This window comes from Melanerpes formicivorus, unplaced genomic scaffold, assembly GCF_026170545.1.
Source record: "Melanerpes formicivorus ecotype bairdi unplaced genomic scaffold, bMelFor1.0.p_v2 SCAF_3, whole genome shotgun sequence".
Taxonomy (NCBI): domain Eukaryota; kingdom Metazoa; phylum Chordata; class Aves; order Piciformes; family Picidae; genus Melanerpes; species Melanerpes formicivorus.
The window spans coordinates 42,494,780-42,522,469 of NW_027142355.1; the positions used below are offsets into that span (position 1 = coordinate 42,494,780).

General features: G+C 45.7%; 1 protein-coding gene across 1 annotated transcript; it reads left to right on the forward strand.

Moving 5' to 3' along the window:
• Positions 1 to 5,805: 5,805 nt before the first annotated feature.
• Positions 5,806 to 27,395, forward strand: TTLL1 (TTL family tubulin polyglutamylase complex subunit L1). Its single transcript, XM_068170828.1, has 10 exons — positions 5,806 to 5,877; positions 11,858 to 11,974; positions 13,721 to 13,929; positions 15,791 to 15,971; positions 17,584 to 17,718; positions 17,887 to 17,995; positions 21,503 to 21,646; positions 23,395 to 23,481; positions 25,227 to 25,390; positions 26,857 to 27,395. The coding sequence occupies exons 2-10, from the start codon at positions 11,862 to 11,864 to the stop codon at positions 26,984 to 26,986; spliced, it is 1,272 nt and encodes a 423-aa protein (XP_068026929.1). The 5' UTR covers positions 5,806 to 5,877; positions 11,858 to 11,861; the 3' UTR covers positions 26,987 to 27,395.
• Positions 27,396 to 27,690: the final 295 nt, after the last annotated feature.

Consider the following 27,690-nt stretch of genomic DNA (forward strand, 5'->3'; position numbering starts at 1 on the left):
CTCCCGCCGCCCCCCGTGGGTCGGGCCCGGTGGCCCCGGCATGAGCTGCCAGCAGAAGGAAAAGTGTCGGCGCCGGCGTCGGGGGCGTGCGGAGGTGGAGGCGGCGAGGCCGGGGTGGCCCCGTGGGCGTCCCGCCGTGGGACATAAGCCACCGTGGTGGGTTCATAGAATCATAGAACCGTTTTGGTTGGAAAAGACCTTTAAGACCACGGAGTCGGATCATTATCTAACACTGCCAAGTTTGGCGCTAACCCATGTCCCTCAGCACCACTTCTTGGCCTCTCTTAAATACCTCCAGGGATGGGGGATTCAGCCGCCTCTCTCTGGAACCTATTCCACTGTTTGAGAGCCCTTTTCAGAGACACAGTGTCTTCTAATAGCCAATCTAAACCTACCCTAGCGTAACTTGAGGCCACTTCTTCTCATCCCTTTCTTCTGATGATGCGACGACTCCAACCACTATACCACAAGCTCTGCTCTTGCACTGGTGGAGACGGTGAGTAGCACGACCAGGCCCTGCAGTCCCCTTCTGCCAGGGGATCTCTGTTCCGATTGGCTTGGCTTGGCTCTAAGTGGGCTCGTGGCTTTTTTCAGCACTCTTTGCCCACACGGGTTGTGGGCTTCAGCAAAGTTTTGATGGTGGAGAGAGATCTGTGCTGCTCAAGAATCCCTTTGGGTTTCAATATGTACTCCATAATTTAAAGGTAGTCTTCAAAACGTTGGGAATGTTAAATGTCGTGGTGTTGTTTGCCTTTGAACAGGAGGGAGAAGGTTTTCTTCTTAGTTTGCTCAGCTTATCACACGTGACTGAGATATACATGCTGAGATACACCAACTGTCCCAAGGGCACCCTTCAGAAGAAAGGCAAGGGAAGCCCTGGCAGCAGGATAGCTTTAAAGAATCAAAATCCCCTCCTGCTCCAACCTTTATTGTCATGTCAAACAGGCACCTTTACTGGGCAATGTCTGAGAGTGGACTTTGCCCTCTGTTTATAGTATGACTTCATCTCTGTGTGAATGAAGGTAAACATCAGGCGAAGCAGAACAGTGGCAGAGTTACAGTGCTCCACCTGAACCTGGGACCGCTGCAGACTTTTGCTGCAACATTTTTAACTGTAGAGAAGTGTGTGTGCATCTGTATACCCTTACCAACCACTGAGCCACTGCTGTTTGTGCCTACTGTACTAATCCTCCTTGTAACATGGGTATTTTCCTCTCACCCTCTGAGCGCCATACACGAGGCTTACTCATCTGTAAAATGAACATGACCATGCTTATCTGTCTGCTCATGCCAAGCACGGTGTTGAAGATGGTGTTTATATTTACACACGCAGTAGGCTAGATGAAAATCGCCTCCAAAGCACACAACACAATAAAAGGGGAATTAACCTCAGTAATACCACTTATTTTCAAGTCTTTGTCCTATTTACTAGTCCTGATATTTCAGTTTTCATATTTACTTTGCTTTGAATAAATAACAGTTCCCCTTCTGAACCCAGGGTTAATTTTGCACACGCAGGTGATCTTGCTTAATACAGTGAGCTGATCCACGCTTAAAATGAATCATGGAAATCCATCGTGGGGACTGATTTCCGTCACAAAGATAGCACACCGATGCTGCCACGCCGTTTCCTGCTACAATAGTAGTAAGTATGATTGAGCTGCTCTCTAATTCTCCCTGACTTCCCTTTGTTGGAGCAATGATGTCACAAAGTGGAGCTGCTCTAATATTAAAAATTAGAGCATCTGTTACAAGCTGCAATACAGTACTGTTAAAGTAATTTTCAGCAAGACAGCAAAACAACAGCTTTTGGTACCATGGAACTGTAGCTTAGAGTAAGGACTGCTGAACTAAGCTATAAGACTCAAACAAAGCAAGCAAGTAGACAAGCAAGCAACTAAGCAAGCAACCAACCCCCAAACAACTATTCCTGTCCTTAATCAATTATTTACTATGTTTTAAAAAGTGGGACTTTTTTCAGCTTTCCCCTGAGGTATGATGGGTGCAGGGACAAAAATGGATTGATAGCAAGAAGAAGACTCAGCTTTACTTTTCTTGCTGCCAGCTGTCATAGCAGACGTACCTTCGTGGTTGGAAAAAGAAAGCAGGCTGTGAAGGCTGTTCCATGCTCTCTTCTACTGCCAGAGGTGTTACGGTGCCAGGAAATTTCCACTGCACGTGACCAAGGGAAGATACATTGCACTTCATGCCTGCTCTCTTCAACTAGGGAATATATAATAGCCCCAGTTACAGTAATTACTGAATTTAACTCTTTCTTTGTAGCTGCATCTTTGAACTCAGCCTATTACCATATGGTAAATGAGTATGGTAAATCATGGAGTAGGTTTATTATATTCTGATTATTTGGGGAGTTAAGGTTACAGTATCACAGTATCACCAAGGTTGGAAGAGACCTCCAGGATCATGGAGTCCAACCTGTCACCACAGACCTCATGACTAGACCATGGCACCAAGTGCCACATCCAATCCCCTCTATAGACTTGTATCAGTTATTTGCTGTATGCCAACACCCTACAAGCTGCTCATTTCAGCTACTACCTAAATGGATCCATTTTTTAATAAGTAATTCTTCTTACATAATGAATAATTTATTTATCCTTTAATTTTTCCTCTGAGACTCTTCACTTCAAACCTCTGGAGTTCATCATACTATACCTTATCATTTTGTGTTGGTAAGCTTAGTACAGGCCAGGTGTCTTTACAGAATCTCTTTGTCTTGGAAGGAATTCCATGTGTGTAAATCAGCCTTACTGCCTTTACTTCTTAGGAACTGTTTCCCCCACTCCGTTTTCACTGCAAAGTTGTTGGTGATTTGGGGGAAAATTCACACATTTCCTCAGAACACTATCAAGACAAAAAGAGATATTCCTGGAGTCGTAAGTGGTGATGAACCTCCCAGCACTGAACGTGCTCAGAGAGGGACTTGAAATGTGGTGTCTGAGTGACCTGGGTTTTTTAGGTATCCTGGGAACATTAGGCATGTTTTTGTCATGCTATGGCCTTGCACAAACCTCCATTTCCTCATGACCAGACGTTTGTCATGGACCTTTTCTTCTGACAATGACACAGACCCAAGCCACAGTGGCTTAAGATCTAAACATCCCCATGCAGAGTGCATGAGGGCAGGAGGGACTGAGCAGGTTTCAGAGCTCCTCCTCTCATGCAGGCAGTGACGAGAATGATGGATCACTCAGGTTGGAGGAGGTGCTGAGGTTTAGTCAGTCTAGACCCCACATCAAAACCTCTTCTGAAGGGAGTGCAAGGCACAATATGCAAACCAAACCCAAGTCTTCAGGAAGTCTGCTGTCTGCCTGTGGCCCAGGTTGGTGTTCTGAGGAGAAAGCTTCCTTCCATAGTGCAGCCCTCAGATGACTGAAGGCTTTTAAGGCCAGGCTGGATGTGGCTCTCAGCAACCTGATCTAGTGTGAGGTGTCCCAGCCCACGAGGTCCCTTCCAACCATAACAATTCTATGATTCTACTTCCCACTGCTGATCTTTCAGGCAGGCAGTGACAAAGTAATGACAATAAGACCAAGGGCAATTAAGAGAGAATTGAAAGCAGGGGAATGATTTGTTAAGGGATCAGGAGTACAAGTAGTATTCTTCTCTATCCCCCCAGCTGCAGGGATGTGATGAAGGAATAAACAGGAAGAGCCAAAAGATCAGTGTGTGACTTTGGGTTCTTTAATTATGAGTTGATTTAGAACACCAGGTCTGCTGGCAACAGATTGGACACACCTGTCTCAAAGTGGGGAAGGATCCTAGCCCAGGAGCTAGCAGGGGTTATCAAAAGAGCTTTGAACTAGATGGGAAGGGAAAAGGGCACAAAGCCAGGCTTGCCTGAAATAACCCTGAGGGCAGCACACCAGTATTTGTAGCATGGTGTGCTAGCAAGGTCTGTCAGTCTGCTGTATTGGTGGAGGCAGGGAATGGAGACCCATGTGGCGGCAAAGATGCAAGGGTCACTGATGAATTAGCAACCACAGGAGCACCTGAGACCAGCTAGGTAGGAATTGGGACTTCTCTCCTCAAAAAAGTGGCAAGAAGTTTAGAGTAACTGAAGTGCATCTCTACTGGTGCACACAGCATGGGAAACAAACAGGAGGAGCTAGAAGCCATTGTCCACCAGGAAAATCATGATACAGTAACCCTCACATAAATGTGGTGGGATGTCTCACAGGACTGGAGTGCCACAATTGACAGCTACAAACTCTTCAGAGGGAATAGGCAAGGAAGGAGTGGTGGTGGCATGGCCCTGTAGGTCAGAGGGTATTTTGATTGCGTTGAGGTGAATGATAGTGATACTAGAGTTGAGTGTTTAAGGGTAAGGATCAGGGGGAAGGCCAACAAACAGATATCCTGGTAGGAGTCTGGTATAGACCACCTAACCAGGATGAAGAGACAGACCAAGTATTCTTTAGACATCTGGCAGAAGCTTCACAATCTCTGTCCCATATTCCTGTGGAGGACTTCACTTTCCTGATGTCTGCCAGAAAAATAATACCACAGAGAGGGAGTAGTCCCGAGGAGTCCTTGAGTGTGTGGAGGAGGAGAGAGACTTGGGGGTGCTGGGGGAGGAGAAGCTCAACAGGAGCTCTCAGTGTGCACTTGCAGCCCAGAAAGCCAACCAGATCCTGGGCTGCAGCAGGAGAAGTGTGGCCAGCAGGGCAAGGGAGGTGATTCTCCCCCTCTGCTCAGCTCTGGGGAGACCCCACCTGGAGTACTGCCTCCAGTTCTGGAGCCCCTATTGCAAGAGGGATCTGGAGGTGCTGGAAGGTGTCCAGAGCAGGGCCAGGAGGATGACCAGAGGGCTGGAGCACCTCTCCTGTGAGGACAGACTGAAGGAGTTGGGGCTGTTCAGTCTGCAGAAGAGAAGGCTCCCAGGTGACCTCATTGTGGCCTTCCAGTATCTGAAGGGGGCTCCAGGAAGGCTGGGGAGGGACTGCTCAGGATCTCAGGGAGTGACAGGACTAGGGGGAATGGAATGAAGCTGGAGGTGGGGAGATTCAGGCTGGAGGTGAGGAGGAAGTTCTTCCCTATGCGAGTGGTGAAGCCCTGGAATGGGTTGTCCAGGGAGGTGGTTGGGGCCCTGTCCCTGGAGGTGTTTAAGGCCAGGCTGGCTGAGGCTCTGGCCAGCCTGATGTAGTGTGGGGTGTCCCTGCCCATGGCAGGGGGGTTGGAACTAGATGATCTAACCCTGACTGATACTGTGATACTGTGATAAGGAGAGTTTAGTGGAATAACGTCACACAACACATGATATTTTAGACAGTGTATTTCTCAGGGAGAAAAAAAAAAGGGGAGAGGGGGGAAACCCCAACAAAAACCCCCACCCCCACAACACAGCAAAAAGCAGAAGCAAGTCAGCCGTAAAACGACCCTGACCACCTCAGACCCGCAGTCATCAAAGCAGAAGAGCCCAAAACCCCAAGCCGGAAAACCCCTGCAGAGCCAGGAAGCATCTCAGGGTACAGCCTGCAGCCCGAGCCCCTCTGCTCCAGCCAGCGCTTTCGTTTTAAGGCTGGCATGACATCCGTATGGTATTGACTATTCAGCAGGCTGAACCCACGACAAGTGTTCAGAGGCTGTGTACACACAGCACTTCGGGGGCGGTGTAAGCCCCTGGCGGTACTGGGCGCATCTCTTCCCCACGGGAATCGCTCCTGTGCCTTTAAGCCGGCCCCGCCGAGCAGGGCCACGCCCCCTGGGCGCGGGCGGGGCGGAAGGGCGCCGCGCCCCTCCCCTCTGGCGGCCGCGCCCCTCCCCTCTGGCAGCCGCGCCTCTGCGTCCTCCTGCGCCGGATCTCCATGCCCTGACGCCTTGTGGTTGCCGGGGAGCGGCGCCGGAGCGGGCGGGGTAAGGGAGGTTGGCCCTCGCCGCGCAGCGGAGCCGGAGGCCGTGGGAGCGGCTCGTAGGGAGGGGAGGGCTGGGGCGGGGGGGTCGCGGTCACCCCTCCCGCCGGTGGGTGAGCGCTGGGGGTCTCCCAGCCTGCTGTCAGAGCTGCCCTGCCCCCCCGCCCCACCCCTGCACATCCCTGTCGCCTCATGGCCTCCTGCTGGCAGGCGGAAGGGACTCGGTAATGGTTCTGACCAGGCTCCTGGCGGGCCCGCTCCGGGAGGCACCCGGGGTCAGCCTCCTGGCGCGGCTGTCGCGACACAGCGCGTGGCGCTGGCGGGGGCCCGAGCGCCTTCTCGGGCTCCTCGCTGCCCACAGCCCAGCGGCGTGTCCGGCTCCATCCTCGGCTCCTCTTTGTCTCTTGCGTTCGGGGAGTTGCTGGGAAGGGCCCTCCCGCTCGCCTCTGCCGGCGCAGCTGCCCCAGCCGAGCCAAATTTGCCAATAATGAGTTAGATAATGGGGATTCTCAGCTCTTACCAGCAAATAGAGCTGGCTGGACCAGGCACCACAGGCGCTGCTACCACCTGCGCCTGTTCTGCAGTGTGGAGAGTTCGTCCGTGCAGCACGACTGCCTTCTGCAGTGGCGATAATGCCAGCAGGGACTCGTTTGGATCTCCCCGCAATCGGTGCCAGGGCAGGAGGCCTTCACCTTGGATTAGCTTGCTTTCAGTTGTACGGAAAACATTTGTCCCTAGAGGTTAGGGAGTCCTTTAAAGCTTTGTTCAGATACAGCGAGAGTCCACAGACTGTATGATGACAGACACAGAGACAGACCCTGAGTCTCCATGTACTCTGTGGGCTTGATTTCAGCTTGCTTTACCAACATGAATAAAAATGGGTGTGTGTGACACTCTGAAGTCCCATAGTAAACATTTCTGCATTGTGGAATTTGGCAGTTTAAAACACTTTAGGAAGGAAAAGATAGGAACACGACATAATGGACTGTGCCCTCCAGAAGAGAGGAACTGTAGCAGGGTTACCTTGCTGGCAAAGGTACATCTCCATCCTAGTCCTGGAGACTGAAGGCTCCTTGTGTTCCAGTCCCGTATCTTGGTTGTAGAAATGTGTTTAACTGCATTGTTTACTTGCATTAATTACAGTGCTGCATTAGTAAAGGAGATTTGACTTTTCAGTGGAAAATGAGATGTGGCAGGAACAGCAGACAGCGTTAGGTGTGCGTGTGGAAGTCCACTCTCACTCCCTTGCACGGCAGTTTGTACTCTTGGGAGAGGCATCTCCAAAGAAGGTGCTTTTGGCTCAAAGAGAGTTTCTTCTGAATTAGTATTTCTCTGCTGTTACTTTCTGTGAACCATAGCTGTGAACATTTACTAGATTGAAATTGTAGAACTAATTTGTGGGATGAGCTGCAAGAAGACTAAACAGCAATGTTGAAACTGCTTATGAGGATTATCTACCCTTAACTTTATCAGTGGCTATAATTTACTCATGAATATGTTTTAGCTTTCTTAGTAGTTGTGCATGAATCAGGCCTAGAGCCTGGGAGGCTGTGATTCATCACTGTCTTAGAGATGGTTTGAGTATGTTGTGCATTGTATAGTGTTCTGTCTACATGAACTGAATTGTAGGCTTGTGGGCTAGGTATGCATGAAGGACAGCATGCTTTAATTCATGTTTCTTTGCCTCTACCTTCTGTACTATTACATTAATGCATGATATGAGACACTGTGGTAAAGGGGCTCTCACCAAACAGGCCTGTAAGGTGGAGTGCAAGCAGGTGAGTGCCTGCTGCTGTCAGAAAGTTTCAGGCTGCATTTCAGAGGAGTAGCAATTGTGGATGCTGGGCTTGTCCTCACTCCTTCAGTGCATTTGTTGTGCATTCCCACCTCGATGAACTGAGCTCTCTCAAACTAAAAGGACGAGGATGTAACAAAATACACCAGAAGGTTGACAAAAGTAACTTGAGCCTCCCAGAACAAGACAGACATCCAAAAACTGGAGTTGAGGAGGGGATTACCAAGATGGTCAGGGGGCTGAAGCACTGGTCTGGTAAGAAATTGGGGCAGCTGTCTTCAGCCTGGAGAATAGGTGGCTCTGGGGCCATCTAATAGCAGCCTGTCTGCACCTGTGAGAAGGTTATCAAAACGACAGACTGAGGCTCTTTAGTGTATTGAAGGGTGGGAAGATGAGAGCCAACAGCCATAAGCTGAAAGAAGAGAGGTTTGTAATATATGGCAAAACATATGGAGCCCCCTGCCCTTTCCCTGTGAGGCCAGTCAAACAGTGAGACAGAATGCCCAGAGGAGCTGTGATATCTCCACCTTTGGAGGTTTCTGTGGGAACCCAAGGGAGTAGTTAATGGAATGTTTAGCTGGCTTTCACGTCCAGAGGGAGCCCAAGGGGTGATAAGTGATGGGACATCTGTACCTCAGAACCACGGGAGAAAGAATGGGAGCCTGCACTCAATCCTCTCATCCAGGTCATTAATAAAGCAGTTGGGGAAGAAAAAAGTCTGTTAGAATGAGACAAAGCAATGGGTTTGAGGATTGTTAGGCTGTGGGAAAGTGAAGTAAAGCATGTACAAACCTCTCAATAAATAGCTGCTGGTGCCGCAGGTCGAGGCATTTGGCCCACTCGCAGCAGTGGTGACCTTTGCAAGCTGATCTGTCAGGTTGTATTTCAGCTCACTGTGGTGGGACTGGCTGGATTGGGCTCACTATATTTTCATGACACTCATGAGCAAAGCCACAGGTTTTCAAATGATGGCTGGATAAAGCTCTGAGCAACCTGGTTTCACCTAATAGCTGACCCTGCACTGAGCAGGAGGCTAGGTAAGAGACCTCCTTAGGACCCTTCCAGCTGCCATGATCCTGTCATCCTACCAGAAAAAGGCTGTTCTGGACAAGCAAAATCTGATGTAGAAAGTGACACCTAGATGTCATAAATCGAAGTGCAGTTTATAAGCACTCTGCTGACAACCTTAGGTTTGGGAGGATCCTGCTGTTGAGGGTGTAATGATGCCAGCTTGTTCATCTCCTCCCCTGGCTGGAGCAGAAGGCAAAATGCTGGCTGTGTGCAATACAGAGAAGACAATGCAAGGTTAGTAATGTTACTTTACTTCCTTTCACGGAGTCACTGAACCACAGAATTGCCTAGATTGAAAAAGACCTTGAAGATCATCAAGTCTAATCATTAGCCCAACACTGACAAATTCTTGACTAAATCATATCCTTAAGCATCTACACAGTTCTTAAGTACCTGCAGGGATGGGGACTGCACCACCCTCCTGGGCAAGCCATTCCAATGCCTGAGAAAGTGAAGAAATTCTTCCTAATACCCAACCTAAACTTCCCTGGGTTGAGATAAGAAGAGTCTAATGAAAGTGATGCAATGTACAATACCATGCAAATTAGCAAACAAGCCAAGGCAGTAAAACCAATCAGCAAACCAGCCAGTAAGGGGGAAAGGACAGCATTCAAGCCAGCAGACAGCAATTACAGAGAAACCAGCATCCTAAACCAGAAACTGGAAGAATGCCTTGGAAATAGGAAGCCTCTCTTGTTCCAGGTGGAAGTAGAAGCCCCCAATGCTTTTCTCCTGCTGACAGTTTCATTCTAGAGCTGGCATGATAGAATCATAGAATCAATAAGGCTGGAAAAGACCTCAGAGATCATCAAACCCAACCTATCACCCAACACCTCCTGACTAACTGATGTTGGTGTGGTGTTGGATACCCATCAGCAGCTTCAGCCGAACCCATGACAGGGGCCCAAAACTGAAGGCAGTGTTTGAGGTGCGGCCTCACTAGTGCTGAGAGCAGGGTAAGATCATACCCCTGGTTCTGCTGTCACACCCTTCCTGATACAGGCTGGGATGCCACTGTCCCTCATGGCAACCTGGGCACACTGCTGGCTTATGTTCAGCCGGCTATCAACCAGCAATCCCAGGTCCTTCTCTACTGAGCAGCTTTCCAGCCACTCTTCCTCAAGCCTGTAGTGCTGTCAGGAGCTGTTGTGGCCACAGCGCAGAACTCAGCACATGGCCATATTGAAACTCAAACAATTGCTCTTAGCCCATTGATCCAGCCTGTCTAGATCCCTCTGCAGAGCCTCCCTACCATCAAGCAGCTCAGTGCTTCCACCCAGCTCGGTGTCATCTGCAAACTTGCTAAGGGTGCACTCAATCCTCTCATCCAGGTCAGTAATAAAGATGTTAAACATGACTGGCTCCAGTACTGAGCCCTGGAGAGCACCACCCGTCCCTGGCTGCCAACTGGCCTTAACTCCATCTGCCACCACTCTTTGGGCCCAGCTGTCCAGCCAGTGTTTTACCCCACAAAGAGTATGTGGATCCAAGCCCTGAGTATCCAGTTTCTACAGGAGAATGCTGTGGGGAATGGTGTCAAATGCTTTCCTGAAGTCCACACAGACAACATCCACATCCTTTCCCTCATCCTCTAAGTAGGTGACTGTGTTGTGAAAGGAATCAGGTTTGTCAAGCAGGGCTTGCCTTTTGTAAGCCTGTGCTGACTGGGCCTTATTATCTGTTTTCCTATATGTGCTGCTTGGAGGTACTCAGTGTGATCTGCCCCAGCAGCTTCTCTGGCGTGAAAGTTGAACTGCCAGGCCTGTACTTTCCTGGATCCTTCTGGCCTTTCTTGTAAATGGGTGTTGCATTAACTAACTTCCTGTCTGCTGGGACCTCCCCAGTCAGCCACAACTGCTGGAAAGTGATGGGAAGTGGGTTGGTGAGCACCTCTGCCAGCTTGCTTAGAATCCTTGGGTAGATTCCATCTGGTCCCATAGACTTGGGTGAATCTATGTGGTGCAGCAGGTCACTGACCATCTCCTCCTGGATTGCAAGGGGATCATTCTGCTCCTGGTGTCTGTCTACTAGCTCAGGGGGCTGAACTCCCAGAATACAGCTGGCTCTGTTACTAAAGACTAAAGCAAAGGCAGCATTAAGCACTTCAGTCTTTTCCTCATCCTTAGTCACCCTATTTCCTCCTGCATCTAATAGAGGATGGAGGCTCTCCTTGGCCCTTCTTTTGCTGCTGCTGTACTTATGGAAAGACTTCTTATTGTCTTTTACAGTAGTAGCCAGGTTGATTTCTAGCTGGCCTTTGGACTTTCTAATTTTCTCCCTGCACAGCCTCACAACATGTTTGTCACCAGCATGTGTGGCCTGCCCCTTCTTCCAAAGGCTGTACACTCTCCTTTTTCCTCTGAGAAGCAGAGAGAGCTGCCTGTTCAGCCAGACAGGTCTTTGTCACTAGCTCGCCTTACAGCACGTACGGATGGCCTTTAAGGCTTCCCTCTTGGAGAGTGCCCAGCGCTGGATTCCTCTGCCCTTCAGGACTGCCTCCCAAGGGACTCTCTCAAGCAACCCACTAAACAAAGTCTGCCATTCAGAAGCCCAAGGTGGAAGTTCTGCTGTCCCCTGTTCTTGGTTTTCTAAGTATAGCAAATGGTGATTCTCGGTGGACTCTGTAAGGGATTTCTCTTGGGATTGCTTTCTTCTACCGTCACTGAGTGGTCTGCATGAGCTCCCTCAATTCAAAACAAAGGGAAAACTATATGTATCTAAGTCTTGCTTAGAGACAGTCAAATCCCTGTGCTTTACCTTTGGTTTTGTAAGCATTACCCAGTAACTGTAGGTATTTCTGTCATGGAGTGTATTTAAGGGGAGACATGGGATGTGTGCCCATTGATGAAGGATGATTAGCTGGGCAGTGTGCAAGGTCCTTCTGACTGGTGTCTTTGGTTGCACTTGCCCACTTGACAAATGCAGGCTTGCAGTCCAAAGCTTAAGATACTGTATTCCTTGATTTTAAATTGAATTCACTTCTGCCTTATTTATGTAAAATGCTTTCCAGATGCCACTTTGTTTTTCCTCTGCTTTGACTTTCCTGGCTTGTATCCTCCCCTGTTTTCAAAGTCACATCTTCAAACTTTTCTTTACTGTCATGTTGATTGTGCTGTAGGATAATGGCAGGAAAAGTAAAGTGGGTAACTGACATCGAAAAATCTGTCCTAATAAACAACTTTGAGAAAAGAGGCTGGATCCAGGTGGCAGAAAACGAAGACTGGAATTTTTATTGGTAAGTACCCTGAAAAAGACCAATTGCTAAGCTTGTGAAGCATTTTTATGTATCAAAATGCATATTGAAAACTGAAAGTTGCTGCAGTTACTAATCAACTTCAGTGCCCCTAGGAGTGTAACATGATTTCATGGCTTCTGTAATTCCTTAGGCTTTTGCTGGTCTTCTGTGGAGATTTCCATTGGTAGATTCTTGTATCTGCTCAGGCCTGCTGAAGTCATTATGGTCCTCAGGGTAGAAGGTCCCATCTGCATGGATCCATTCCAGTGCTGCTGGTCTCATGTACCTTTGCAGTTTGTCAGAGGTTTTGAAAAGAGGTGGAAAGTCAGTGAGCTATGGAGACACTGATCATTTCTTGGAACACTAGCTGTGAAAATCCCAGGGGGAATGCTGTGCTCAGTGGGTTTCTGTTTTGAAACTGCACCTGATTGTTTGAGATTTTTGTACACACTGTAGATTGTTTCCTGGGCTGTTGGATGGGGTTTGTGGCCTGAGGGCTACTTCTGAATGTATCTTTTTCTCAATTTTTTCTGACAGCATAAGCAAAATAATGCAACAGTACAGAGTTGAGTGTATGATAAATATTCTTTATTGATGTACTGGAAGCTTACCCTGTTGCCAGAGTCCAGGCTCTTGTAATAAAGAGAACTGTATTTTTCTTCTCCTTCATGACAAGGATTTATATGCAGACCAAATTATTCAGCATTTCAGTACTGAGAGTGAGTGTGGAATTAAATGAAGATACTGGTGAAAGGAGGAGAGTAGTCTGTCTTGTTTGGCATTTGTCTAAGACTATGAATGCTGTCTGGAATGCAGCAATCTATTAATTGGCAGAAACCATAGTCTTTAAGTCAACCAAACACTTTACATTGTCCTTTTCAAGTAAGACAAAATGGCATTGTGCTGCCAAATGCACCCTTTATGATCCACTTATTTAATGGGGAGGGATCCAGTAATCTGCTCATGGTTTGTAATGCAGTTTGGAGTGGGGGGGGGGGGGAACAGGGCACTCAGGAAAAGGTTTTGTGACTGCTTTTGTTTTGGGGTGGTTTGGTTTTTTTTCCGTTCCTGAAATGATAATGTAGAAGATAGGTGGCAGTCAGGACATACTAAAACATTTCCAGTGTGAGACGCTTACTACAGAAAATTCCTAGTATGTATAGCTCTGACCTTCAGTGCCAATTGAAGTAGCTAGCTGATTTGATAACCTGCCTCTAATCTGGCATTTACTGGTGCTTTTAGCAAGGTCCCTGAATCGTGCTTCTCAATTCATGTGCTTGAAGTCCTTCACAATCTGCACAGCAGGGTAGTCAGTAGGAGGTTGCTTTGGGGTTTTGTTTGTTTGGGGCTTTTTTGGTAGTGTGTTATGTTTTGTTTTAAATAGGAAAGCTGAGTTTCCAGAAAGTGAAGTAACAGGTTTAGAAAGATGCTTTTTAATCGTTCAGGTGTGCATCAGTCATTTTCAAGTCATTTCAAGTGGGCTGACCTGGCTGTCAACAAGCACAGAGGTCAGTTAGGACCATGTCCTCCTTCACTTTCTGCACCTATTTCAGTAGCAGTAGAGGGATCAGTCAGGAGGTTTTGCTAATGGAAGGTCAGGTTATGTTGGATTGTCACTGCAGCAAGATATTATACTTTGAAGAGAAATGAGAGGAAAGGTGAGGTGAAGGTAACACACAATCCAACTTTGTCTTCCTGACTTGTCTGTCTTGGGAGAAATGAGGTGGTGTCTGTCTTTGTTTTCAGGATGAGCGTGCAAACGATCAGAAATGTGTTCAGTGTGGAAGCCGGTTACCGCCTCTCCGATGATCAGATCGTCAATCATTTCCCAAACCACTATGAGCTGACCAGGAAAGATCTGATGGTGAAGAATATCAAGCGATACAGGAAGGAGCTTGAGAAAGAAGGAAGTCCTCTTGCAGAAAAGGATGAAAATGGCAAATATATTTATTTGGGTATGTGATTCTAAGTGTCACTCTTTTACAATCTTTCTTTTCCTACCTCTTAGCTTTTCTGTGCATGAAGCACTGAGCCCCTGAAGTCTTAGAACATTAAGGTGACTATCCTGAAATACTCTGTCCCTGTCAATAAATAAAGTGCACTTTATCCTAGATTTGCTTGCTGCATCCTGCAAACCTAGCAGCCTTCCCTGTCTCTTTTCCCTCCCCTCGAATCTGCCATTAGAGCCTAAGAAAACACAGGAACGGGGGACATGATAAAAACGGGCTTAGTGGATGCTTAGTATAAAATACTATAACAAAATACTGTATTTTCAAAGCTTTTCACAAACCACACTTTGAAGAGTAATAGCTATTAATGTACAAATTCAGAGGAGTTAGAGCAGATGCCACTTGTTCAGGATCCTTGTTGGAACTGGAAGCAATGCAAGAATAAAAGATGGAACGTGTTTGTTTCTCTATCATACTGCTGCAGCACTAAGGCCCAGTTTCTGCACTGCATGCTTGCTACTGCTCAGCAGTATGCAAGAGCCAGCACAAATCCAATTTGGGAGCACAGAAGTTCAGTTTAGACTTTGTTTTGTAAAGTCCTTAATGAAGACTGAACTTAACAGTGCAGAATGAAGCAACATTGGATGAAGTGATAATGAAATTACTAAGGGTGTAGAAAGAGATTTGCAGCTGGGCTTTTTGTGGTGGTGAGGGGGAGCCTGCAGGGAGGAGCGGTTGTTTTAGGGCTTTTGTTGGCTTTGTTTTGTTTTTTTTAATTATTTTGAAGATGGAAAGTTGTGGGATTAAGATACTTTGCAATTATGAGATTAACGGTGAAACCAAAGGGCCCTGGAACTTCATATGAGACAGAGTGGCTTTAACTCAAAAGTGAAAAAACCATCATCTGAAAATCTTACAGTGGAGCAAAAGCTAAAATACACCTTTGCAGGGCAGAACTGAATGAACAAACTCTTCAGAGGAGAAATCTGGAGGAGTTGTAGAACAAGTAAATGACTGCTAGAAAATAAGATTGAAAAGAAAATAAAATAAACACAATCCCCCCACCCCCACCCCAACCAACGAACCAAACCAACCAAAAAAGCCAACACCTGCCCTCCCCTCACCCCAAACCCTGCAGAGCCCCACCCACCCACCCAATACCCCCTGTCAAAACAACTCTAAACCCAAGCCAGCAATACATCAGGACTAAGGAGGGTGAAACTGTTTTGAAGGTCAGAGAGCACTGAAGTGAAACAGATATGGGGTTACCCTGACGCTGATTCACATCTTGGGAATGTGAAATGAAAGCGCTGTCCGTCTGCGTGAGAATGAAGCAGTTCTGTATGGATGGAAGTGGAGGTAATCTGATAGAAGAAAGCAAGAAGTTATTTTCTTTAGATTTCCTTAAGTATGTTAATATTAATTGTGGGAGCAAATAAGAGTGGCCAATGGGAGTCACAGGGAAATAAAAGTGACCGCATCCGGAGAGGAAGGAACATCAACACTGACATTTTTGCATGCACAGAGTGCTTAGTGGAGCAGTGAAAACTGACTGAAAAAATCAAGGAAGTTTCAAGTTGGAAGGGTATAGAATGCTCTAATTTCACAGTATATACACAAAAGAGAATGTATTCATGTGAATTAAACACTATTAGACTGAAGTTAGCAGCATGCCACACTTTGCAATTGTTTGTCTAAGTAGAAAGGAGAATTTAAATGAGAGTGAAAACGTGAGACTTAATGGAGATGAATTGTGACAGACTGGAGAACTGAAAAGATGGGCATGGTTTTTAGTCTGTATGTGTCAATAATCCTATTGGCTATGCTGTCCTTAATTGTGCACCTTTTTGTTCTCCCCTTAACTCAGATTTTGTTCCTGTTACTTTCATGCTTCCTGCCGATTACAATCTCTTTGTGGAGGAATTCAGAAAAAATCCCTCCAGCACTTGGATCATGAAGCCTTGTGGCAAAGCTCAAGGAAAAGGAATATTTCTAATCAATAAACTCTCCCAGATCAAAAAATGGTCTCGAGATAGCAAGACATCTTCGTAAGTTCCAAAAACACAAAGCCTTTGCTGTAGTAGTGAGGCGAACCACATCAACATCCTACTGGGCTGATGCACGGGAAAAGGATTCCATGATTATTGCTCTCTCATTATAGAGCTAGTTTTGAATTTAATCTCAGTTGCTATCTAACTTCCTCCTTCAAGTAGGTTTCCCTATGCTTTGGTTTGGTATGGGAAGGTACAAAGAGGTGTTTAATGAACTATTCTTTCAGAAACGTTGGTAAGGGAAAAATTGCCCCAGAATAAATTGTTCTGTTCTGTGGTATTGAATAGCAGGAAACAAGAGAAAAATATCTTCCTAAGCAATTTCAGTGGTTAGTATGTATGAAATATCTTTTATAGTTACTATAAAGAAACAATGCATGTACATGAAGTACATTATCCATTTGAAGTGCAAAGTGAGACTCCTCATGTTCGTGATCTACCTCCAAACAATGAAACAGGTTAGCAGTCTCTGCTTTCCTTTGCCTAGTAAAAGTTCTGATCACACCACTAACTCTTTTTCCCATGTTTGAATGTTATAAAGTGTCTTGCTGAATATTATTTGAGCCTTTTTATTTTCTCTTTGGCTTGTTCTGTTTCTCACAATCTGAATGTTATCTTAGCTTTTCACAGTGGTTTGCAACTGCACACCAAGCATGAGTACAAATATCCCAGGAGTACAAGTAATTGACTAACGAAGCTAATGCAGTAGGTGGTTTGTGCTTGTCTGAACCAAGCTCTGAATTCTCTCCAAGGAAAAGAGTGCCTTGTAGAGCTGCATTCTGAATGGTGTGGTCACCTACCCAAACTGAGATGAAACAGTTCATTAATCTGAGTCATCTGTACAGTGTTTTTAATTCTTTTGGTATCTAATGCCTGCTGCCAGGCGTGTTCTATTAACCAGTGCAAACTGCTGCATTGTCCTGGCCAAAGATGCATGTTTTCAGTCAGTCCAGAATTTGCAGACCGAAAGAAAAAGACTGAGCAGATTATATTGTTGGAATTGTCACATTCTGCATCAAGAGAAGCGTGGCCAGCAGGTCGAGGGAGGTGATTCTCCCCCTCTACTCCACTCCAGTGAGGCCCCACCTGGAGTACTGCCTCCAGTTCTGGAGCCCCTATTACAGGAAAGATACAGACATGCTGAAGCATGTCCAGAGAAGGGCCCCAAGGATGATCAGGGGGCTGGAGCACCTCTTCTATGAAGACAGACTGAAAGAATTTGAGTTACTCAGTCTGGAGAAGAGAAGGCTCTAAGGAGACCTTATTGTGGCCTTCCAGTATCTGAAGGGGGCCTACAGGAAGGCTGGGGAGGGACTTTTTAGGGTGTCAGGCAGTGATAGGACTAGGGGTAATGGAGCAAAACTAGAAGTGGGTAGATTTGGATTAGATGTTAGGAAGTTCTTCCCCATGAAGGTGGTGAGACACCAAAACACATTGCCCTGGGAGGTGGGGGAAGCCTCATCCCTGGAAGTTTTTAAGGCCAGGCTGGATGTGGCTCTGAGCAACCTGATGTAGTGTGAGGTGTCCCTGCCCATGGCAGGGGCGTTGGAATTGGATGATCTTGGAGGTCCCTCCCAACCCTGACCATTGTGTGATTTGTGTTTTTCAGGTTTGTGTCTCAGTCCTCCAAAGAAGCCTATGTAATTTCTCTCTATATCAACAATCCACTGCTTATTGGTGGCAAGAAATTTGATCTGCGTCTGTATGTTCTGGTATCTACCTATCGTCCCCTGAGATGCTACATGTAAGATGGCATGTGTGGGTATTTCACTTGCAGAGAACATTCAGTGCTGTCCAAAGAATGCTCTGCTGGTTGCACACAGAAATTTAACATATATGTGGTATCTGTGGATGCTCTTTGCCTCACTTTTTGGGGGTTAACACATTTTCATGTCTTTTTCTTGCATTTAAGGTACAAACTGGGATTTTGCCGGTTCTGCACAGTGAAATACACACCCAGCACAAGTGAGCTGGATAACATGTTTGTGCACCTGACAAATGTTGCCATTCAGAAACATGGGGTAAGTGTACCCAGGTACAGTGTCACAGTATCACCAAGGTTGGAAGAGACCTCAATGATCATGGAGTCCCACTTGTCACCACAGACCTCAGGACTAGACCATGGCACCAAGTGCCACATCCAATCCCTTCTTGAACACCTCCAGGGATGGGGACTCCACCACCTCCCTGGCCAGCACATTCCAATGACTCTCTCAGTGAAGAACTTTCTCCTCACCTCCAGCCTCAACTTCCCCTGGCACAGCTTGAGACTGTGTCCTCTTGTTCTGGTGCTGGGTGCCTGGGAGAAGAGACCAACCCCTTCCTGGCTACAACCTCCCTTCAGGTAGTTGTAGAGAGCAATGAGGTCTCCCCTGAGCCTCCTCTTCTCCAGGCTAAACAACCCCAGCTCCCTCAGCCTCTCCTCACAGGGCTGTGCTCAAGGCCTCTCCCCAGCCTTGTTGCCCTTCTCTGGACACCTTCAAGTGTCTCAATGTCCTTCTTAAACTGAGGGGCCCAGAACTGGACACAGGACTCAAGGTGTGGCCTAACCAGTGTAGAGTCCAGGGGCACAATGACTTCCCTGCTCCTGCTGGCCACACTGTTCCTAATGCAGGCCAGGATGCCATTGGCCTTCTTAGCCACCTGGGCACACTGCTGGCTCGTGTTCAGGCAGCTGCCAATCAGCACCCCCAGGTCCCTCTCTGTTTGGCAGCTCTCAGCCACTCTGACCCCAGCCTGTAGCTCTGCATGGGGTTGCTGTGGCCAAAGTGCAGCACCTGGCACTTGGACTTGTTGAATGCCATGGACCATCTGTCCAGTCAGCCGAGGTCCCTCTGCAGAGCCCTTCTGCCCTCTAACTGACCAACATCTGCTCCTAACCTGTTGTCATCTGCAAATTTGCTGATGACTGACTCCATGCCCTCATCCAGATCATCAATGAAGATATTAAAGAGGATGGGGCCCAGCACTGATGCCTGGGGCACGCCCCTGGTTCTTGGGTGCTCTTTTGTAGCAAGAATGATTTTCTTAAATCATTCAGAAAAAGTGGAATAAAAAGGGTTTGTTTGTTATATTCTTCACCATCTGGTTGTTAAAGTACTTCAGCTTAATCTTAAATACGTTTTAGAAGGCTGCAGATGGGAACTATGCAAGTTAATGAGCTGCACCTCTGTAACAGGCTGTGATAATCTTCAGTATTGACTTTCAGTAGTTGAAAGCAGGGTGCTTCTTTTCCAAGTCTCCTGTCATTTAATGCTAGTATGCTCACTTAGCAGTTGATTCTGTGACCAGTGAAATTCATGAAGCCTGGTTCCTGTGGGTTTGTATTTTATAGCAGAGCTTCAGTATTGCTTTCCTGACCTCCCCTTCCCTCTCCCTCTTACGTGCAGTTAGTTCAGCATTCCTATTTCCAGCATTTACCTAACATCACAGTACTTACCAGCTTCTTCCTGTGTTTCCACCACCCCCATCCTGATTCTCTGGGTAAGGGAATGTTCCAAGCTTGGAGATAAATGGTTGGTGCCTTGCCAGCTGGTGGCTTCCTCCTAAGTGGACAGAGTTCTTTCTGCAGAACAGTTTTGTCCTGGAATTTGCCATTGACACTCATGAAACATGGACATCTGATAGTTCTGACAGCACTTCCCTGGGTCATAACAGGCTGAAATTCACCAGTGGGAGGAAAGGCTAGTGGGTCAGGGGTGACCTGGACAGATGGGCATACACTAGTCACTGACAAAGCCTTGTTTCTTCAGGGAATCCACTTGATGATGATGACTGTCCTTTTTGCTTTCTCAGCGGATGTCTGTGATTTGGGAACCTTGCCTCTGCTACAGCAATTAAAACTCCATTGTCTCACTTCCTAATTGCATAGGGTTTATTTTAAGTGTATGGGAAATAAATGTGTGTGTACATGAGTGTCCACGTACACTTAGGCACGGTCAGCATCACGGGAGGTGTTCAGGAGGAGACCTGATGGGGTGCTTGGTGCCATGGGTTAGTTGTTTAGGTGGTGTTGGATGATGGGTTGGACATGATGATCTTGAAGGTCTCTTCCAACCTGGTGTATTCTATTCTATATCTCTATGTGTGTACAGACACAATCACACCCCAAATACATGCAGTGTCCATTGCTGAATGTGCCTGTCTGTTGCTGTTCTACAAGATATGCCACGTCGTGCAGAGCTTGAAAAGGGTCTAGGTAGGGGAAAGAGTAAAGTGAGGGAAGGAGGGAAAGAATAAAAGGAAGGAAGGAGGGTAAGTCAGCATAGCCATTGTAATGCTTGTGCTGCAAACAAAGCAGCAGTCACTCTTCTACTTTTTGTCAGTTAGTGATCTTCTTTGTGGCCTGCAATATTCTGCTTCAGTATTTTAAATGAAACTGCTGCAGTTGTGTAAAGCTCTACACAGTCGTAGTCTATTTGGAGTTGATTACTTGTTTGGAAATGCAGAGGGTTGGAACTTTGATCTCTGTTTCCTTGCTGGAATCTAGTCTCAAGAGATCTTTTTCCATGAAGCAAGTCCTGAGAACCACATTTAAGATCTTTATGTGTACAGTCCACTTTTCCAAATTTACTGAAGGGGAGAGCTGTAGCAAAAAGCATTACAATAAATAGAGGCTTCTCTGACCTGTCTTGAAGGATGCCATATTTTGTTCCTCTGAGAACTTTCTTCTGCACTAAGCATTGTGTTTGTAGCAGATACCTAATCCTTAGAAATGCTCTGAGGAGAACCTTTGTAAAGGGACAAAGCATTTGTCTTGAGAGTTACTTGTGGGCTCAGCAGGCATCTTTCCATCAGTGAGAATACAACTGGCTTGATCTTACCTTTCCGTGCAAAGAGAATGTAGTGCAGAGCTTTGATAGCCTCTGAAAAGACAGGTAAATATAACTGAATTCCTTTCCTCCCCTATTCTGTTTCAGTAGCACTTAGTGGATTTCCTGGATCAGAATACTGACTTGCTTGACAAATAATTCAGGGGACATTTCACTGTCTGCTTGAACCTAAGTTTTGTCAGCGACAGCATTAATAGGACACAGCATTTGCCTTTTGGAGAACAAGCAAGTCTCGTTTTGAATTAATAAACACAGGCAAGCACTTTCGAGGGCTGCATTTTAAACCTACTAATGTCAGAGAGATGTAGCTATTGCTAACTTAATTATTTCTCCCTTCTCCCTAGAGGAGGAAAAAAGGTCAATTGTTTCACATTTGAAAATGATCTATCCAAGTCATAAACTGTGTTTCACTGTAAAACTGTCAAAGCACCAGTTGGGTTTTTTTCTTCTAAGAAAGATTTATTACTTGATTTGCAATGTGTCATATAAACATACACAGCTGTAATAAAAAGTTGTGTATGTAGAGGGCAGTCCAAAGTAAAGCTGAAGTCTTCACCAAGCTGTAAACCAGAGCAAAACCAGTTTGCTGAGTGTCCTCAGAGCGATACTTGTGTTTGTGCGTCAGTGGGGGTTTGTGTGAATAAACCAAAACTGCTTATCAAAAGCTTAGACTGAAGGAGCTCTCTAACTCTTCAGGATGATTACAATCACATCCACGGAGGCAAGTGGACAGTGAGTAACTTACGCCTGTACCTGGAGAGCACCCGTGGCAAGGAGGTGACAAGCAAGTTATTTGATGAAATTCACTGGATAATCGTGCAGTCACTGAAGGCTGTGGCGGTGAGTACTGTTCCGGGACTGCTGCCAGCGACAGCGTTCCAGCTGCAGGCTTCTCATAGCCCTGAAAGCAAGCTTGCCATCAAAGCTCCTGGAAGCTGGTTTCTCCTATTGGATTGATGGTGGTGATGCTGATTGCTGCAATTCTGGTGTTGCTAGCTTTCTCTGCACTGACTGAACTTGAGTCCTTTGGGGGTAGGACCACTATCTGTGCCTATTGAAGTGGAAGAATATCTTTCCTGAGGGCTCTGTGAACTATTTGCTATAACTTGATACTGCCCTTGTGAATAGCATGAGCTGCTGCCAAGGTGCATGACGTCATTTCAGCAATAACAAACATGCCAGAGGAAATATAGCTCTGGGGGACAACTTATCACAGAAAATGTACGACTATTAGTTCAGCAGAGTTACATAACTTACTTTCACCTCTTCTGTACCTGAGTCACATTGCTACTAGGAGCTGTTATTAAAAATCCCCAACCAACCTAAACTACCAACCAATGATTTACTCAAGTGACTTACTAGTGTTTGAGTTTTCTCCCATGATTACACTAGAGAGCAGATATCACTCTGTGTTATCACACATGGTGTAACTGAATAGCTTACTGGTGCCAAGGACTGCCCTGTTCCCAAGTGCATGGGCCTGTCACCTCTTTTGGGTTGGTCCTGGCACTGTCATGAGTGTTCTGCTGAATCACCTCACTGAAGGACCAGGTGAACATCAACCAGTACAAGAAGGAGGGACAAGGTCTTGAAGCTAGAATCGGTACAAATTAGGGAAGCATGGCTCAGTTCAGCCTCTACTGTGCCATCCTATTTGAAACCAGATGTCAGAAGAAAAGGGATTTAATCCAACTGTTAGCAGAACCTTAGAAAAACTGTTGAGAATTACTAAGTTCTTTATCCTTCTGACAATGGCAAATATAATGAGAGATGCTTGTTTCTCCCTCCCCCTCCCACCCCCTGAAGAACTGAAAAGCTTTTAGAAGTAGTCTGGGGAAAAACATCTCACTAACCCGCTTCTAAGGTTCACTTAAAAGATCTGATGAGATATGTGTAGAAGAAAAGTCTTACCATGCATACTGCAAATGTTTAGCAGATGCTGGAAAACTGATTCTCTAGAGGATGTGCATGCAGGCACAGCTTGGTCCTTGGTCTCTCTTGGCTTTCGGTATCATAGCTGCCGGGAGCTAATTACAGTTTTTAAATGTGTCTGGTAATTGTTTGACCTCAAGTTTCTGCATAGCTATAATAATGAAAGGATTATAATTATAATAATGCTGAAGAAATTTGGTATTTGTATTTGGTGAGGTCTCCTTTTCCTGAAGTTTGAAGAATTCACAGTGCTGTGAAGCTGTTTCAATGTAAGTTTCAAAACTTCCTGGTTTCTCTTCATGCAGCTTTAACTGTAGTCATTCATTTTGCCAAATGTGACAATTCTTTCCATTTTTATGCTGGAAACATAATGGAAAATGAATGTAATCCAGCACTTGGCATTAATGCCATAATTCTCATTAGAATATTTACTTACAGCTTGGAGAAAAGAGGTCACCCCGAATTTATTAGCTAGCAAGCGTGATTTAGAGTTACAACACATAACACTGTTCTGGAAGATGAATAACTGAACTACATTTATGATTTCTAGCAAGCAAAGTGCATAGCAGGGTTACTAAATTGATGATTTAAATATTACTTTTACTTATTCATTTTAATGAAGTTTCACTGCTGATTTTGTTGTCTTGCTTTTTCAGCCCGTAATGAATAACGATAAGCACTGCTTTGAGTGTTACGGATATGACATTATCATTGATGACAAGCTGAAGCCCTGGTTAATTGAGGTAAAGCTACATAAAATACAGGACAGAAAAATAGATCTCAGTGTAGTCCTTCTTTTGAAACAGTATATCATATTCCTCAGGTAAGCAGATTAGGACAAGTTTTGAAAAGCAAACTGGCATGTGCTACAGGCTGGGGACAGAGTGGCTGAGAGCTGCCAAACAGAGGGGGACGTGGGGGTGCTGATTGACAGCTGCCTAAACATGAGCCAGCAGTGTGCCCAGGTGGCCAAGAGAGCCAATGGCATCCTGGCCTGCATCAGGAATAGTGTGGCCAGCAGGAGCAGGGAAGTCATTGTGCCCCTGTACTCTGCATTGGTTAGGCCACACCTTGAGTCCTGTGTCCAGTTCTGGGCCCCTCAGTTTAGGAAGGACATTGAGAGACTTGAAGGTGTCCAGAGAAGGGCAACAAGGCTGGGGAGAGGCCTTGAGCACAGCCCTGTGAGGAGAGGCTGAGGGAGCTGGGGTTGTTTAACCTGGAGAAGAGGAGGCTCAGGGGAGACCTCATTGCTCTCTGCAACTACCTGAAGGGAGGTTGTAGCCAGGTGGGGGTTGGTCTCTTCTTCCAGGCAACTAGCACCAGAACAAGGGGACAGAGTCCCAAGCTGCACCAGGGGAAGTTTAGGCTGGAGGTGAGGAGAAAGTTCTTCACTGAGAGAGTCATTGGCCATTGGGATGTGCTGGCCAGGGAGGTGGTGGAGTCCCCATCCCTGGAGGTGTTCAAGAGGGGATTGGATGTGGCACTTGGTGCCATGGTCTGGTCATGAGGTCTGTGGTGACAGGTTGGACTGGATGATCCTGGAGGTCTCTTCCAACCTTGGTGATACTGTGATACTTTTGTTTCCTCTTTGGTGGTTCTGTCTGCTTGTCCATTTCTGTTTCATCTTTTAAATCCAGGGCATACCTACAGCTGCACTTCAGAGGCAGTCTGAATGTTAGCAGCCCTATTAGATACTGTATCAGGAGCTGGGAAATTTGCATTGGCTCTATGGAGCATGACATCAAACTGAAGCTTTAAATGCTGTTGTGGCCTTAATGGTACAGATTGAGAGGAAAGAAAAGAGGGACACAATCCATAATTGAGATGTTTGGAAGGTGTTTCCCCCCCCATAGATTTCTGTTCAGTGTGTTGACTTTGAATCTGTTATGTCCAACATAAATTTTATGCAGCCCTCTTCCTTCTCAGCCTAACTGAAAGTGAAAGATCCAAGGTAAATGGACTTTAAAAAAGAAAACCAGTGTCTGTTTGTTGTTCTGATACCACTTCTCCATTATAAAGGTGGAAGAGAAGATGTTTTGTTTACCCCACTTGTAATTAAAACAAGATGCAATGTAGTGCTTTGACTGGAGAGCAGCTATGTGTTTCTCCAGCTCACAGTGTAACAGGGGAGAACTCAGAAGAAGAGCATACATTAGAGCTATTTAACTAGAAGAAACTGACAGTTTCCTGGCTTGAGCATAAAAAATGAAACAAAAATCTTTCTCTGATTCATTCTGCTGAGCCTGAATCTCAGCAAAAGGCGTTGGGCTGACACTGCAGATGTTTAGTGGTGTGCTTTTACAAGGGGAAAGAAAAATGCCCAGTGGGGGATTCCTTCCAGTGTCTGAGAAACAGAAAGATGTGCTTTGAGAACCCGGCTCTTGGCTTCCAAACTGTACAGTGTAATCATCACACATGCTGTTTGCAGAACTGTTACACCACTACCAAAACAATGTATTGGTGCTGACTTTCTTTTCCTCCTTTGTAGGTCAATGCTTCCCCTTCTCTTACTTCCAGTACTGCTAATGATCGCATCCTGAAGTATAATCTCATTAATGACACACTTAACATTGCTGTGCCTAATGGGGAAATTCCTGACTGTAAATGGAATAAATCTCCACCAAAAGAGGTTCTTGGCAATTATGAAGTCTTGTAAGTTTTATCAGTGTTCTTTGCACATACAGATGGTTCTGAGTCACATCACTTTTCTTTGGTGTGTGCTGTAGACCACAGAGATGAAGCGAGCTTCATTCTGATATGAAAGATGGGCAACAAAGTAGTACTTTGGCTTTCTAGAGCTGCAGTAGCAATGTTAGAGGTGGGAGTGTGTTAAAATAGGGGTGCTGTGCCTCATCTCCAGAGGGAATGTTACTAGTCTGATAAATCCCTGCCTGCACTGGCTGATAATCCAGCAGCCAGACTGGAGGGATAGAGGCAAAGACAAGGTGTGTCTTCTACAAGTGTAAAACTTAAACTGAGTGTACGTATAGGTGGCAGTTAAATAGATATAACAGCCATTGATGCAAATTTTCTGTCAGATCATAGAAGTGATGCCTCTTGACTCCTCACAATAATGAGCTGTTAGATACTTTTTCAATTCTCCAATCTGTATTACAGGGAAAGAAATGAAGAAAACAGATCCTTTATTGGAGCATCTGGAGGGTGTGTCTAGGGTTGATTGGTCTCGTGCAGAGGCACACTGATTTATATACCATGTTGATAACACATTTTCACACATTTTCTGAGCAAATGTTCAGATGGGTTCTCTAGCACTAGTGGTACAATTGTTCAGTACGTCAGGAGTGTGATTTTGTATGTAGTTGATCCACTAGTTCATACTCACCTTAAATACTCTTTCTGTGGACTAGTAAGGACAGGTAAAGATAAGTGTTGGCTGAATTAGGATTCAAACTGTAATGAATGTTGTATACATGGCAGCCATGCTGCCAGCTCTGCAGTAGTGTACTTGAGTACATATTGCAGCTGTTCTACAAAATGTTGTAGTATTACCTTTAAAGAATTGTGATTTTGCCTCTATAGCAAATTTCTGCTTGGGATTTGCCTAGCAGCTGAGAGGCTGATACATACTGAGGTTATCTGAGGCCACAATGGTCTAAGACTAATTTAAAGAACTACTTGTCACTGTGCTTAAGTGTTACAAAACAGATGTCATCAAATGCATTTAATTGAAGCCCATTGCTGTTTGTTCACCTCATTCTTTCCTCACTCACTCTCTGATGCAGCAGTAGTGTTTTGACACTGCAGCTAACTGTCCTATGTGGAAGCAGCAGCATAAGACTTTATGAAACTGCCAGAGGTTCCAAGCATAAAACTGCACAAAATCAGTTGTACAACCAAAGCTGCCACTTTCTTTGTTTCTTTCAGAAGCTGCTGAAGATATTTCAGTAGGTCTGTGTTGTCACAACACGTGGTAGTGCATTTCCTTGAGTAATAGTTGCCTATCAAGCTATGCATGCCTAAACCTGTCTGCAGCTTTAAATGTAAAGCAGTATTACATGGCAGTGCTAGGTATCAAGCCAAATAGAATGTTCAGGCCCCACTCCTGTTTGTGCAGCGAGTATCAGGACAAGGTGCTGAAGGGGTTGTCTTGTTTTCAGATACGATGAGGAGATGGCACAGGGCGAAGGGCATGAGCGCGAATTGCGAAGTCGTTCTGGGCAGTCCACCGGAGCGAAAGGAAACCGTGCAAGAGACTCGGGAAAGCCTGTTCTGACCACCTGGAAGTGACAGGAGAAAAGCCAGCTGCAGTCTTGGTAGGAAGACATCATGAACAAACATGCACTTTTTAAACAGATTCCTCTACTTCGCTGCATTGCATGTGGGAAATACTAAGAGAGGGTAGTACAGCCATTGAGCAGAAGGGCAACAAACACTCTAAACCCAAGACCTTTACTAGCTCTACACTACACTTGATTGTTACTACCATATGTATAATGTGTATATATCTTTTGGAATACTTGTGTATATATACTTTGTATAAACTGATATTAAGACCTTTCTTTATAAAATGACAATTGAAAGGAAGCATTTTGAAGACCCCCCTTGCTGTTCTCTCTCTCTATAAATTATTTCCTGTGGCAGCCTATCCCTAGATCCCTTTAGTGAATGAATAAATGGATTCTGTAAGAAGGTGGAAGTGGTACTGGTTCGTGTTGTCACAATGCTGGGGCAGATGCTTGCCATTAAAGAAGAGCAATGAGAAAAAGCAGCAGTACATGGGCTCAAGGCTATTGAGAGTTAATTTAGCTAATGATTTATAACCAGTATTATGAAATTGAAAGGTGACTTTATACATGCTGAGGGTTGGAGGTGTTTTTTGAAGTCTTTTGAGCTGCTGACTCTATAAAGTAGAAAAATTAATGGACTGAGGGAGTTTTTCAAGATAAAAGACAGAACAGCTACATACTGTAACAGGTCTCATTGCTTGAAGC

Bases quoted from the DNA above. Each gene is read 5' to 3' on its own strand.
- TTLL1 (XM_068170828.1), top strand. From the start codon at position 11,862: ATGGCAGGAAAAGTAAAGTGGGTAACTGACATCGAAAAATCTGTCCTA. The intron at 17,719-17,886 runs GTAAGATGGCAT...CTTGCATTTAAG, and splicing joins CGTCCCCTGAGATGCTACAT to GTACAAACTGGGATTTTGCC. The intron at 23,482-25,226 runs GTAAAGCTACAT...CCTCCTTTGTAG, and splicing joins TGAAGCCCTGGTTAATTGAG to GTCAATGCTTCCCCTTCTCT.